Below are 12,500 nucleotides of genomic sequence, written 5' to 3' on the forward strand. Positions count from 1 at the left end.
CTTGATCAGGATTAATCAGATCCACCTCACAACCAGCAGAACCCGACAGCTGCACAAAGACAACAGACCGGCCCACCACAGAAGAAGAATCAGACACCTGCTGGTCACGTGGGTCCACATTGATCCGGTCTTACTCGGGGGTGATGGATGTGATGTCTTTGTGTCCCGCCGCAGGTTTCTGCCGGCTCGGGTCAATCGCTATTAAATTACAAAAGTCGTCCATTCAGAGCCGATTGATAGATGGACCAGCACAGAGACCACAAAGAGAGTCCTCTAAGCACGCTCTGTTGGGTTCTCTTCTTCAGGGTTCTTTGTTCTACAAGAACCCTGAAGAAAAAAGTGAAGTGTGAATCACAGAGTTAAGATAGAAAGTCTTGTTTATGGTTTAAATGATAATATCTAATATATATATAAAGTGTGAGGAACGACAGCAGATGAATGTAAATGAATTTAAAGGTTCAGACTCAGAGGACGACGACAGTTTAAAGTGTTTAATTATCAGTAGAGATTATTCTGCTGATAATCTGATAATTGATTTACGGTTTCTGACATCTTTCAAAGTGAAACCTTGGTTTGTTTTCTCTGAAGGCTCAGATTTAATGTTTTATGTCTCAATATATTTAAATGTGTTTAAATATATTTAAATGTGTTTAAATGTATTTAAATGTGTTAAAATGTGTTAAAATGTGTTTGAATGTGTTTAAATGTGTTTATTTAAATGTATTTAAATATGTTTAAATGTATTTAAATATGTTTAAATGTATTTAAATGTCTGTGTTTTGGACTGTTGGTTATGAAGAAGACATCAGAAGACTTTTATACATTAAACGTTTTCACTCTTTTGACGGAACTCAGTTGTTCTTTTGTGACTTGTGAGTCTGTCTAATATTCAACGTGAACACATGAATACTCCTCATGTGAACACATGAATACTCCTCATATGAACACATGAATACTCCTCGTGTGAACACATGAATACTCCTCATGTGAACACATGAATACTCCTCGTGTGAACACATGAATACTCCTCATGTGAACACATGAATACTCCTCGTGTGAACACATGAATCCTCCTCATGTGAACACATGAATACTCCTCATGTGAACACATGAATACTCCTCATGTGAACACATGAATACTCCTCGTGTGAACACATGAATACTCCTCATGTGAACACATGAATACTCCTCACATGTGTGAATACTCCTCGTGTGAACACATGAATACTCCTCGTGTGAACACATGAATACTCCTCGTGAACACATGAATACTCCTCACGTGAACACATGAATTCTCCCATCCTGGTTTTAACAGGATGTGTGTGATCTCACTGACCTGCTGACATCAGGGAACTGGACTGGGTAGTACAGGACCACACACTTGGGCCGGATCAGCAGGTCCAGGTCTCTGGGTCGGTGGTCTGGGATCTTCTTCATGAAGGAGGAGATGGAGGACAGGAAGGAGTCCATGTTGAAGACGGAGTTAAACACCACCACGTCTGACACCAGGCTGAGGAACAGGAACAAGACTTCTAGTATAGTATAGTAACAGAAATGTGACTATTGATAATTGTTATAATAATAAACATAATAATAAACATAATAATAATAATAATAATGATAATGATAATAATAACAACAATGAACATAATAATAATAATGAACATAATAATAATAATAATAAACATAATAATAATAATAACAATGAACATAATAATAATAATAAACATAATAATAATAATAATAATAAATATAATAATAATAAAAAACAAAACATGGCTATCATTGGTCTTTACTGGTAGAACATTCAGTACAATGTTAAACATCTACCATATACAGGAATCAGCTCTGTATACATTCCCATTATTGCACAAAATCCATAACCGTCTTTATAAAGTCTATAGGACTTCAACATTCTTTAAACCTGGTTTTCAATGTCTGTTTAAGGCATTAATAAGTAGTTTAATGCTGTAAAGGTGACGAGCTCTCAGATGCCATCACGCATCAATACTTAGTAGTCTAATAGTATTAACTATAAACCTGAACCAACGCTGGCTTCTCTTCTACCTTTGGAGTCTCTATGAACCACAGGTTACTCTGTGTTCTGGGATCGGAGAACCCTGGTGGGTTTTATTATATATATATATATATATATAAAAACATATATATGTGTATGATGGTGTCCGATCATTAAGTACTTTGTAGGTGAGGAGAAGGACTTTGATTTATATTCTTGATTTTATAGGCAGCCAGTGCAGAGAAGCTAAGTGGGACAACGACAGTTTATGTGTGTTTGGCTAACCACTAACAGCTAACCGCTAACCGCTAACAGAACTACCAGTACGCTCACTGCTGCTACATGTCAGACAGCTTGGAGACTTTCATTTAGTTTTTGGAGAGATTTATTGATGTTTCTTAGACATGACTTCCAGGCGATTGTCTGAATACATCACTGCTTGTTTGTGAGTTGTTTCACACCTGAAGAAGATCTGCTCTCTACGGAGTGAACCCTCCTGTTTTGATATGAAACACTGAAGCTGATTAGTGTCTCGTTATAACTGGAATGAGTGAAGTAATGTGGCTTCGATCCAATCAGAGTCTCTTAATGATCAGCTGTTATTTAAAGCTGCAGTAACGACATTAGAGACTGGGACTTATTGACATGCTGCCCTGCAGATCAACAACAATCAGTCTTCTGCTCTTTACCGTTAGACGTCTGACTAATGAGAACCAGACCCACTTTAATTACACACAGCATCACGTCAGAGCAGCTCGTTAACCAATCACGTCAGAGCAGCTCGTTAACCAATCACGTCAGAGCAGCTCGTTAACCAATCACATCAGAGCAGCTCGTTAACCAATCATGTGCAGCCTGACACGCTCATTAAGACAAACCGTTAGAGCTGAGAAGAACTCAGGTTCATAGTCTTTATAGAGTGTTAGTATGGTTACATCTCATTGTCTATGTCGAGTTTAAATACAGTCGGACAAATAGAAGAAATACATTTAAATGAGAATATAAATACTATTATTAGGACACCTTCAGTAAGAACAAAGGTTAGTATGGATGTTTACCACGAGAGGACCTGGTTGTATCCGTACTGGAAGTCTCTCTCCTGGTCTTTGCGGACCGGATAAACCAGCTGGTTCTCATGGAAGTACAGAACCTTCTTCAGGGGAGCCAGATCTGGTCTGAGTGCCACCAGCTCACACAGGTTCAGGACTGAGCTGCTGAACAGGACTCTGAGGAGGAAATCAAAGAGAAATAAGACGTTAATGGAGGGAACTACAGACAAAGACCAGAGTCCTGTTTCAGGAAGCAGGACTGGTGGTTAGCGAGGTTACTTCAGGGTTAACTCTGGGTTCAGGTCTGACCGGGGTAGGTCGCCATAGTAACTGATGCTGTTTGCCGTCGGGTTTAACATGTCCCTCACAATCAAACGCAAGTTTATTTTATTTGCAATTATTAATAAAGGTTTTTATTGTCATTGTAGTGAGCAACGGAATTCCGTTTGGCAGCTCTCAGCTAGCCAGCAGCAGTGTATAATAGTAATAATAATAACAACAATGTACAACATAAAAATATACAAAAGGAATAAAAAAACGTTACTATGTACAGCATTTAAAATGTGTGCAATCAGTTTTTATGGTTCTGTACCTCCTCCTGATGGGGGGACAGACAGACTGGGTCCTGGGTGTTCTGGGTCCTTGCTGATGTTGCTAGCCTTCTTGTGTAGACGGCTAGCATAAACCGTGTCCAGAGTCAGAGTTTGGTTCCTCCGATCCTCTGAGCTGTTCTAACTACCCGGGTCTCTCCGGCTCTCTGCTGTGCAGCTGGTATACCACAGGGTGGCGCAGTGGCAGAGGATTGACTCTGTGGGGCTCCTGTAGAAGTTGACCAGGAGCTGAGAGGGGAGTTTGGCTTCTTTGAGTTTCCTGAAGAAGAAGAGCCTCTGATGGGCTTTCTCCACCAGGTGGGAGGTGCTAAGGGCCCATGTCAGATCCTTTGTGATGTGGATTCACTTACACCCTCCACCTCCTCACCGTTTATGTGGAGGGGGGGAGGTGTGGTCTTCCTGGTTCTCCTGAAGTCCACGATGATCTCTCTGGTTTTTATAGTGTTAAGGAGCAGGTTATTGTCAGTACGCCACTCCACCAGGTGTTGTACCTCCTCTCTGTAGAGCGCCTCCTCGTTGATCAGTCCTACTACAGTGATGTCATCAGTGAACTTCACTATAGTGTCAGAGGAGTGGATGGGTGTGAAGGGTGAAGAGGCCTGAGCACAGACCTGCTCCTGTGTTCAGGATGAGGGTGGAGGATGAGGGTGGAGGATGAGGGAGGAGGATGAGGGTGGAGGATGAGGGTGGAGGATGAGGGTGGAGGATGAGGGTGGAGGAGGTGCGGTTGCCCATTCTGACGGTTTGTGGTCTGTTTGTGAGGAAGTCCATAATCCATGAGCAGGGTGTTGTGGGTAATCCAAGGTTATTGAGGTTGGTTACCAGTTTTTGGGGGACGATGTGTTGAAAGCGGAGCTGAAATCCACAAATAGAATCCTGGTGTAGGTGTTTGGATGCTCCAGATGGGACAGGATGTATGAGGTGCTGTTGAGACAGCATCCTCCGTAGATCTGTTTTCCCGGTAGGCAAACTGGTGGCTGTCCAGATCAGTAACTTCTTACTATCACTAACTTCTTACTATCACTAACTTACGATAACTAACCGGCCGTTCTGTTTTTCTACCAGTGGAAGCTGGAACAGCCTTCCTCAGGCGTCGTGCTAAACTGGTCAAGTCATCCCTAAAAATACCTTTCCACCTCTTGGCACTGCTTTGCAGTTTTCCCTGATCGTCAAGAGTTGAAAATGTTTACTTTTGGGTAAAGCGCCGGCTCGTCACTGTCACTTTTTTAAATTTCTCCAAGTCCAATCACAGTGGAGGAGAGCACGACAAATACCACAATAAGCAACCGTCACTTACAAGAGCTGAACAGCAACATCTCATATGATGATGATGACCGTCCTCTCTCCATACCAGCTTCAGGTTTCCCTTGGTTTAGATCCAGTAGGATCCTCAACCCTGTGCCGACATTTAACTTCTGTGAATGTTCCATATCGTAGAAAAAACACTTCCAGATCCTCCTGTTTCAGCTGGTATGAAAAGTCGGTCCAAAATACTTGGGACTTGCTGGTCCGGCTTACTTGGGACTTGTTGGTCTGGCTCACTTGGGACTTGTTGGTCTGGTCTGGCTTACTTGGGACTTGTTGGTCTGGTCTGGCTTACTTGGGACTTGTTGGTCTGGTCTGGCTTACTTGGGACTTGTTGGTCTGGTCTGGCTTACTTGGGACTTGTTGGTCTGGCTTACTTGGGACTTGCTGGTCTGGCTTACTTGGGACTTGCTGGTCCGGCTTACTACACCCACCCAAACAGGAGAAGACAGACTAACTGGACTAACCGGCGGCGGCTGTGGCGTAGTGGAGAGCAAGGTAGTTCTCCAATCAGAGGGTCGGTGGTTCGATACCCGGCTTCGGCAGTCGATGTGTCCTTGGGCAAGACACTTAACCCCAAGTTGCTCCTGAAGGCCATCGGTGTGGACTGGATGATGAATGTTAGTTAGAGTCTGATGGTGGCACCTTGATGGTAGCCTGTCATCAGTGTGTGAATGGGTGAATGATATGTAATATTCTACTGACTGTAAGTTGCTTTGGAGAAAAGCGTCTGCTACATGACTCTAATGTAATGTAATGTAATGGATGGTGACTCTGAAGTCATCACTGACTGAACTCACAAAGAAAAGACACAAGCTTTGAGAAACAGGTCTTCCTCAGATGATGATGTGGACCACCAGGACCAGGTCTCCTCCTGTGGTGGTCCTGTAGTCCCGACCCCTGATGATGATGTACCATTAACCGCATTATCTGAACTCTCTGCCGTGGCTGATCACTGATCAGACCTGGATTAGACTCATTTCCTGCACCTGCTCTAGTCTTCTTTCAGGCGTGTGGTAGAAAATTCATGTGGACTCACAGTTCATAGGTGTTTCCAGCTTTATCGACCATTTCAGAAACACCTCAGTCTTTAAGAAGCACGGTTAGCCCGTCAGCTAGCCTGTGTGAGTCTCACCTGTATGAGGGACAGGTGGGGATGGCCTGGCTGAAGTGCAGCGCCGCCGTTCTCGCCCTCCAGTGCCATTTCTTGGCGGGCAGCGTGAAGACGGAGCAGCTGGTGATGTTTTGCTGCAGCAGGTCGATCAGCTGTTTGTGAGAACCGCCGTAGAACGGTTCCACCAGCAGAACACTGGGACCCGGTAAGCTCTGACAGAGAGGAGACAGTTATTGATCAGTGCGTGGATTCTGATGAATAAGATTGTATATTTTTGTCTTATAATACGATCGTTCAAATATTTTACTCTCAATCACGAACGTTGGGTGAAAATCACCCAACGTTCGTGATTGAGAGTAAAATATTTGTAACAGTAGTCAGTGATGCAGGGAGGCTGTGCCTCACATGTCTCAGGAACGGGGGGGCAAAGAACAAGTTCCCAGCTCCATTGTTTCTTTTTTTAGGAATTTTTCGTTAACCATTCCCTAATTTTTCACTAATTTTAGAGCCTTTTTATAGGGTTCCCCCATGATACCATTTTTTGGTTTTATGAGACGTTGTATAGGGGAAAATAAAAGAAGACTACTTCAATTTGCCATGTATTGTTGTACTTTAATATATTTTGATGAGAAGCATTTCACCATCACTATAGCCGACGTTAGTGACGGTGTTACTAACCTTAGAGTTAGTGTTCTAGGGTTAAAGGATTGATATTAAATCACACTTTATTGTGATGAGGTTGAAAACAGGACGATTACGAAACCTTTTTTTTTTAATGTCCTAGTATCAAAAACATTACTCTGTAGCTGCAGCAGGAAAACAGTATCTAACTGATCAATAACGAGTCTGTTCACATCCTGCTGTGTCACAGAAACAAAGGATGACTCAACATGAAAAACTCGATTATTTAAACATCTGAACGTGGATTTAAAGAACAGATTATATTAATGAGTTAAGATAACTGAACGTTATTAATCCTCAGAACATGTTGAGTTTAACATTTAGTGAAATAATAAGAGCCTCTGACACATAATCTACATTTCATTTATCTGAATAATTAGTAGAATAAAGTGAGCATGTTAAACCTTGAAATGTTTAAATACATCCTCAAAGAAACCAGGTTCAACTTCTGTTGTTTCTCTGAAAACACCAGAGACCGAAGTCAAACCGTCAGAATTATTAATAATCATATTGATCCTGTTTGTTTTAATGTTTTTACACAAACACACACCATGTGACAGGAAACATTTGAAACAGATCCACATTTTCTATTAAACAACAAGAGAATGAATGTTGGTCAGAATATAAAATATTAATAATCAACAGTATGAAGAATGATTTTGTCTGAATGATCCCTTTAATATGATTCTTCAGCACAAATACTGAGCTGCTCATGGGTTTTATTTTGGTTCATGTTTGGATTAATCAGACAACAGAAAATCAATCTGCAACTATTTCATAGTCCAATAATAAAGTTTATCGGGGAATGGTTCCCGTCTATAGAGAACTGGATGTGATGCTTTAAACTGCTGACAGAACAGAATGTGTCTGAACATGTTTCTCTATCCAGACAGTGAACCAGTGGTTCTCAACCTGAGGGCCTAGACCCCTCGGGGGTCCAAAGATAACGTGCAGCTCGTTGCTCTAATAGAAATGTTTGAATAGAAATGTTTATTCTAATGTGCAGATGGAGGAAGACGAGCTGATCCCTGGAAAGGTTTCCCTAAATGGAAAGCTATTGTTGCACAAAGTTAACTCTGCAGCAACAGACCACAGTGAAGGAGACGTGATGGACCAGAGTCCATTATGCCGGCAGGAGGAAGTGGACGTCTCTCTGTCCTCCCAGTGATTTCCAGTCCGTCCATTTAGCCGGCCACAATGGGAGCTAATGCGGCTGCAGCACTTAGACCGGCCCACAGACGCCCCATCAGTCGATATCTGCTGCTCCGATCAGCCTGAGGAAATGAGCTGCCGGGACCCATAGAGCCGCCGCTCTGCACAGGTTACATGTGCAGATGTGTCAGAAACACAAAATGTGATTGGAAGTAGAAGCAGAGCGTCTCCCATTGTGCTCACACGGACCAATCTATTTCCTGAATGCTGCAGCATAAAGGGGGTTGTGACCTTTAACATGAGGAAACGTGGCCTCAGCATGTTTCTACATTTCATTCTCTGATCAGCATGTGACCCCTCAGGGGGATCCAGGGACCCTCTAGCAGGTCCTGATCCAGAGGTTGGGAACCACTGGATGGAGTAAAAGACTCACTCCTGATCTCAGGTTTCATCACATCAGGTTCATCAGTTTACAGTTAATATTAGAGAGTCAGGGATGAAACATTATGAAAGACTGAATAAATCAAACGTATGATTATGTCATTTAGCATCTAAAAACATGAAGACGTAGAAGTCCAAATGATGATGAAATGAAACAATAAAACCATAAAGTGGATGAATGATAAACAAAAGAAGTGGGGCATGAGTCAGACGAATCAAAGAGAGAAGAATGTGACGAGAGGAAGACGAAGACAGAAGGATGAAGGTTAGAGGAATGAGGCGGCCTACGTTCAGTCTGACCCTCCTCGCAGACAGGAAGCTCACTAGTAAATGTGAAATCCATCATTCCACCTTAAAACCACGGCGGGGGATTCCAGCTACTCATCTCACCGAGGCACCTTCCCTCGCCCACTGCTGTAAACATGGAACACCGAGGGTTAATGTCGCCCACTCCCCCCCGACAGGGAATCCCCCTCTGCAGCCGGCGAAGGGTTAATACCAGTCAGGTCGCTGAGTCAACTGGAAACTCAACTCTGGAAATGTTTCTGCTGCTTCATGCTGGTGATGGTGATGATAAAGCTGTGGGCGGAGCAGGAAATCACTGCTCCATCCTTCATGATGTCATCTGACTGAAAGACCATGACTCAATGATCAATAATCACTGCTCTATCAGAGACCTTCTGTCCATCAATGATCAATAATCACTGCTCTATCAGAGACCATCTGTCCATCAATAATCAATAATCACTGCTCTATCAGAGACCATCTGTCCATCAATGATCACTGCTCTATCAGAGACCATCTGTCCATCAATAATCAATAATCACTGCTCTATCAGAGACCATCTGTCCATCAATGATCAATCAATCACTGCTCTATCAATGATCAATAATCACTGCTCTATCAGAGACCATCTGTCCATCAATGATCACTGCTCTATCAGAGACCATCTGTCCATCAATAATCAATCAATCATCAATGCTCTACTCAGAGACCTTCATCAATAATCAATAATCACTGCTCTATCAGAGACCTTCTGTCCATCAATGATCAATAATCACTGCTCTATCAGAGACCATCTGTCCATCAATAATCAATAATCACTGCTCTATCAGAGACCATCTGTCCATCAATAATCAATAATCACTGCTCTATCAGAGACCATCTGTCCATCAATAATCAATAATCACTGCTCTATCAGAGACCATCTGTCCATCAATATCAATAATCACTGCTCTATCACCATCTGTCCATCAATAATCAATAATCACTGCTCTATCAGAGACCATCTGTCCATCAATAATCACTGCTCTATCAGAGACCATCTGTCCATCAATAATCAATCAGAGACCTTCTGTCCATCAATGATCAATAATCACTGCTCTATCAGAGACCATCTGTCCATCAATAATCAATGATCACTGCTCTATCAGAGACCATCTGTCCATCAATAATCACTGCTCTATCAGAGACCATCTGTCCATCAATAATCAATAATCACTGCTCTATCAGAGACCATCTGTCCATCAATAATCAATAATCACTGCTCTATCAGAGACCATCTGTCCATCAATAATCAATAATCACTACATATTGGAGATCTATTAATATTGATTGATAAATTCTATGAGTTTGATTATTGATCAGTAAACATACAGTGGGGCAAAAAAGTATTTAGTCAGCCACCAATTGTGCAAGTTCTCCCACTTAAAAAGATGAGAGATGCCTGTCATTTTCATCATAGGTACACTTCAACTATGAGAGACAGAATGGGGGGAAAGAATCCAGGAAATCACATTGTAGGATTTTTAATGAATTAATTGGTAAATTCCTCTGTAAAATAAGTATTTGGTCACCTACAAACAAGCAAGATTTCTGGCTCTCACAGACCTGTAACTTCTTCTTTAAGAGGCTCCTCTGTCCTCCACTCGTTACCTCTATTAATGGCACCTGTTTGAACTTGTTATCAGTATAAAAGACACCTGTCCACAACCTCAAACAGTCACACTCCAAACTCCACTATGGCCAAGACCAAAGAGCTGTCAAAGGACACCAGAAACAAAACTGTAGACCTGCACCAGGCTGGGAAGACTGAATCTGCAATAGGTAAGCAGCTTGGTGTGAAGAAATCAACTGTGGGAGCAATTATTAGAAACTGGAAGACATACAAGACCACTGATAATCTCCCTCGATCTGGGGCTCCACGCAAGATCTCACCCCGTGGGGCCAAAATGATCACAAGAACGGTGAACAAAACTCCCAGAAGCACACGGGGGGCCTAGTGAATGAGCTGCAGAGAGCTGGGACCAAAGTAACAAAGGCTACCATCAGTAACACACTACGCCGCCAGGGACTCAAACCCTGCAGTGCCAGACGTGTCCCCCTGCTTAAGCCAGTACATGTCCAGGCCCGTCTGAAGGTTGCTAGAGAGCATTTGGATGATCCAGAAGAGGATTGGGAGAATGTCATATGGTCAGATGAAACCAAAATAGAACTTTTTGGTTAAAAACTCAACTCGTCGTGTTTGGAGGAGAAAGAATGCCGAGTTGCATCCAAAGAACACCATACCTGCTGTGAAGCATGGGGGTGGAAACATCATGCTTTGGGGCTGTTCTTCTGCAAGGGGACCAGGACGACTGATCCGTGTAAAGGAAAGAATGAATGGGGCCATGTATCGTGAGATTTTGAGTGAAAACCTCCTTCCATCAGCAAGGGCATTGAAGATGCAACGTGGCTGGGTCTTTCAGCATGACAATGATCCCAAACACACCGCCCGGGCAACGAAGGAGTGGCTTCGTAAGAAGCATCTCAAGGTCCTGGAGTGGCCTAGCCAGTCTCCAGATCTCAACCCCATAGAAAACCTGTGGAGGGAGTTGGAAGTCCGTGTTGCCCAGCGACAGCCCCAAAACATCACTGCTCTAGAGGAGGTCTGCATGGAGGAATGGGCCAAAACACCAGCAACAGTGCGTGAAAAGCTTGTGAAGACTTACAGAAAACATTTGACCTCTGTCATTGCCAACAAAGGGTATACAAAGTATTGAGATGAACTTTTGTTATTGACCAAATACTTATTTTCCACCATAATTTGCAAATATATTCTTTAAAAATCAGACAATGTGATTTTCAGGAATTTTTTTTCTCATTCTGTCTCATAGTTTAGGTATACCTATGATGACCTATGGCCTCTCTCATCTTTTTAAGTGGGAGAACTTGCACAATTGGTGGCTGACTAAATACTTTTTTGCCCCACTGTAGATGTAGAATACATTTGATTATTGATCCGTTCGAACTCCAGACTAACCTTCTGGTTCTCTGAAGTCTGGAGAAGAGCTTTGATGACCTTAACTCCAGCTTCTTCTCGACTGCTTATTGTGAAACTCTTGACATTGAAAACAGGAAGCTGTTCCTGTTTCATGTTCAGCTGTAGCTCAGAGGATCTATCAGCGTTTAGTTAAATATCTACTCAACTAAACAGCTTCTAACAGATATCACAACATTATGGGATGGTGGTGATTGTTCCAGGTCTAAGCAAACCCTCAGCGTTACCAAGGAAACGGAGTGAATGGATGGTGAAAAAGAAAGAGAAAACATAATTTAGGGATGTTGTTCTAATGGAGAAAGTACAGAATGTTGTATTGTAAATTAATAATATTAATATTATTAATATTAATAATATTAGTAATAATAATTAACAACAATATTAATATTAGTAATAATATTATTAATATTAATAATATTAGTGGTATTAATAATGGTATTAATAATGGTATTAATAATAATAATAATCATATTATGAATAATAATAATAATAATAATAATAATAAACGTATAATAAATATTCCCATATTGACTTACAATGAATTATCAGGCTAGTTCTAAATCAGCTTCACAACTTGTTTATTATGAAATTCTAATAATATTAATGAGTTATTTGTACAGCCCTGCGGCAGACTGGTGACCTGTCCAGGTGAACCCTGCCTTCACCCATTGACAGCTGAGATAGGCTCCAGCACCCCTGCAACCCTTAACTGGATAAGCAGGTTACGGAAAATGGATGGATGGAGTTATTTGTATAGTTATTAGTCATATATATGGCTTCATTGTTAATAATGAAATCTGTTGTTAACACC

The 12,500-nt window shown here is 41.8% G+C and overlaps 1 protein-coding gene across 1 annotated transcript in view; it reads right to left on the reverse strand.

Annotated features, from left to right (window-relative positions):
• The window catches only part of gtdc1 (glycosyltransferase-like domain containing 1), a 28,382-nt gene that overhangs the window by 14,235 nt on the left and 1,647 nt on the right, over positions 1-12,500 (reverse strand). Inside the window, exons 2-4 of the mRNA XM_054615979.1 lie at positions 6,118-6,308; positions 3,076-3,243; positions 1,337-1,510 (exon numbers count right to left, since the gene is read on the reverse strand). Of these exons, the coding sequence (XP_054471954.1) occupies positions 1,337-1,510; positions 3,076-3,243; positions 6,118-6,308 (533 nt within the window). The remainder of the gene's footprint in view (positions 1-1,336; positions 1,511-3,075; positions 3,244-6,117; positions 6,309-12,500) is intronic.

This window comes from Anoplopoma fimbria, chromosome 16 (genome assembly GCF_027596085.1).
Source record: "Anoplopoma fimbria isolate UVic2021 breed Golden Eagle Sablefish chromosome 16, Afim_UVic_2022, whole genome shotgun sequence".
Lineage (NCBI taxonomy): Eukaryota > Metazoa > Chordata > Actinopteri > Perciformes > Anoplopomatidae > Anoplopoma > Anoplopoma fimbria.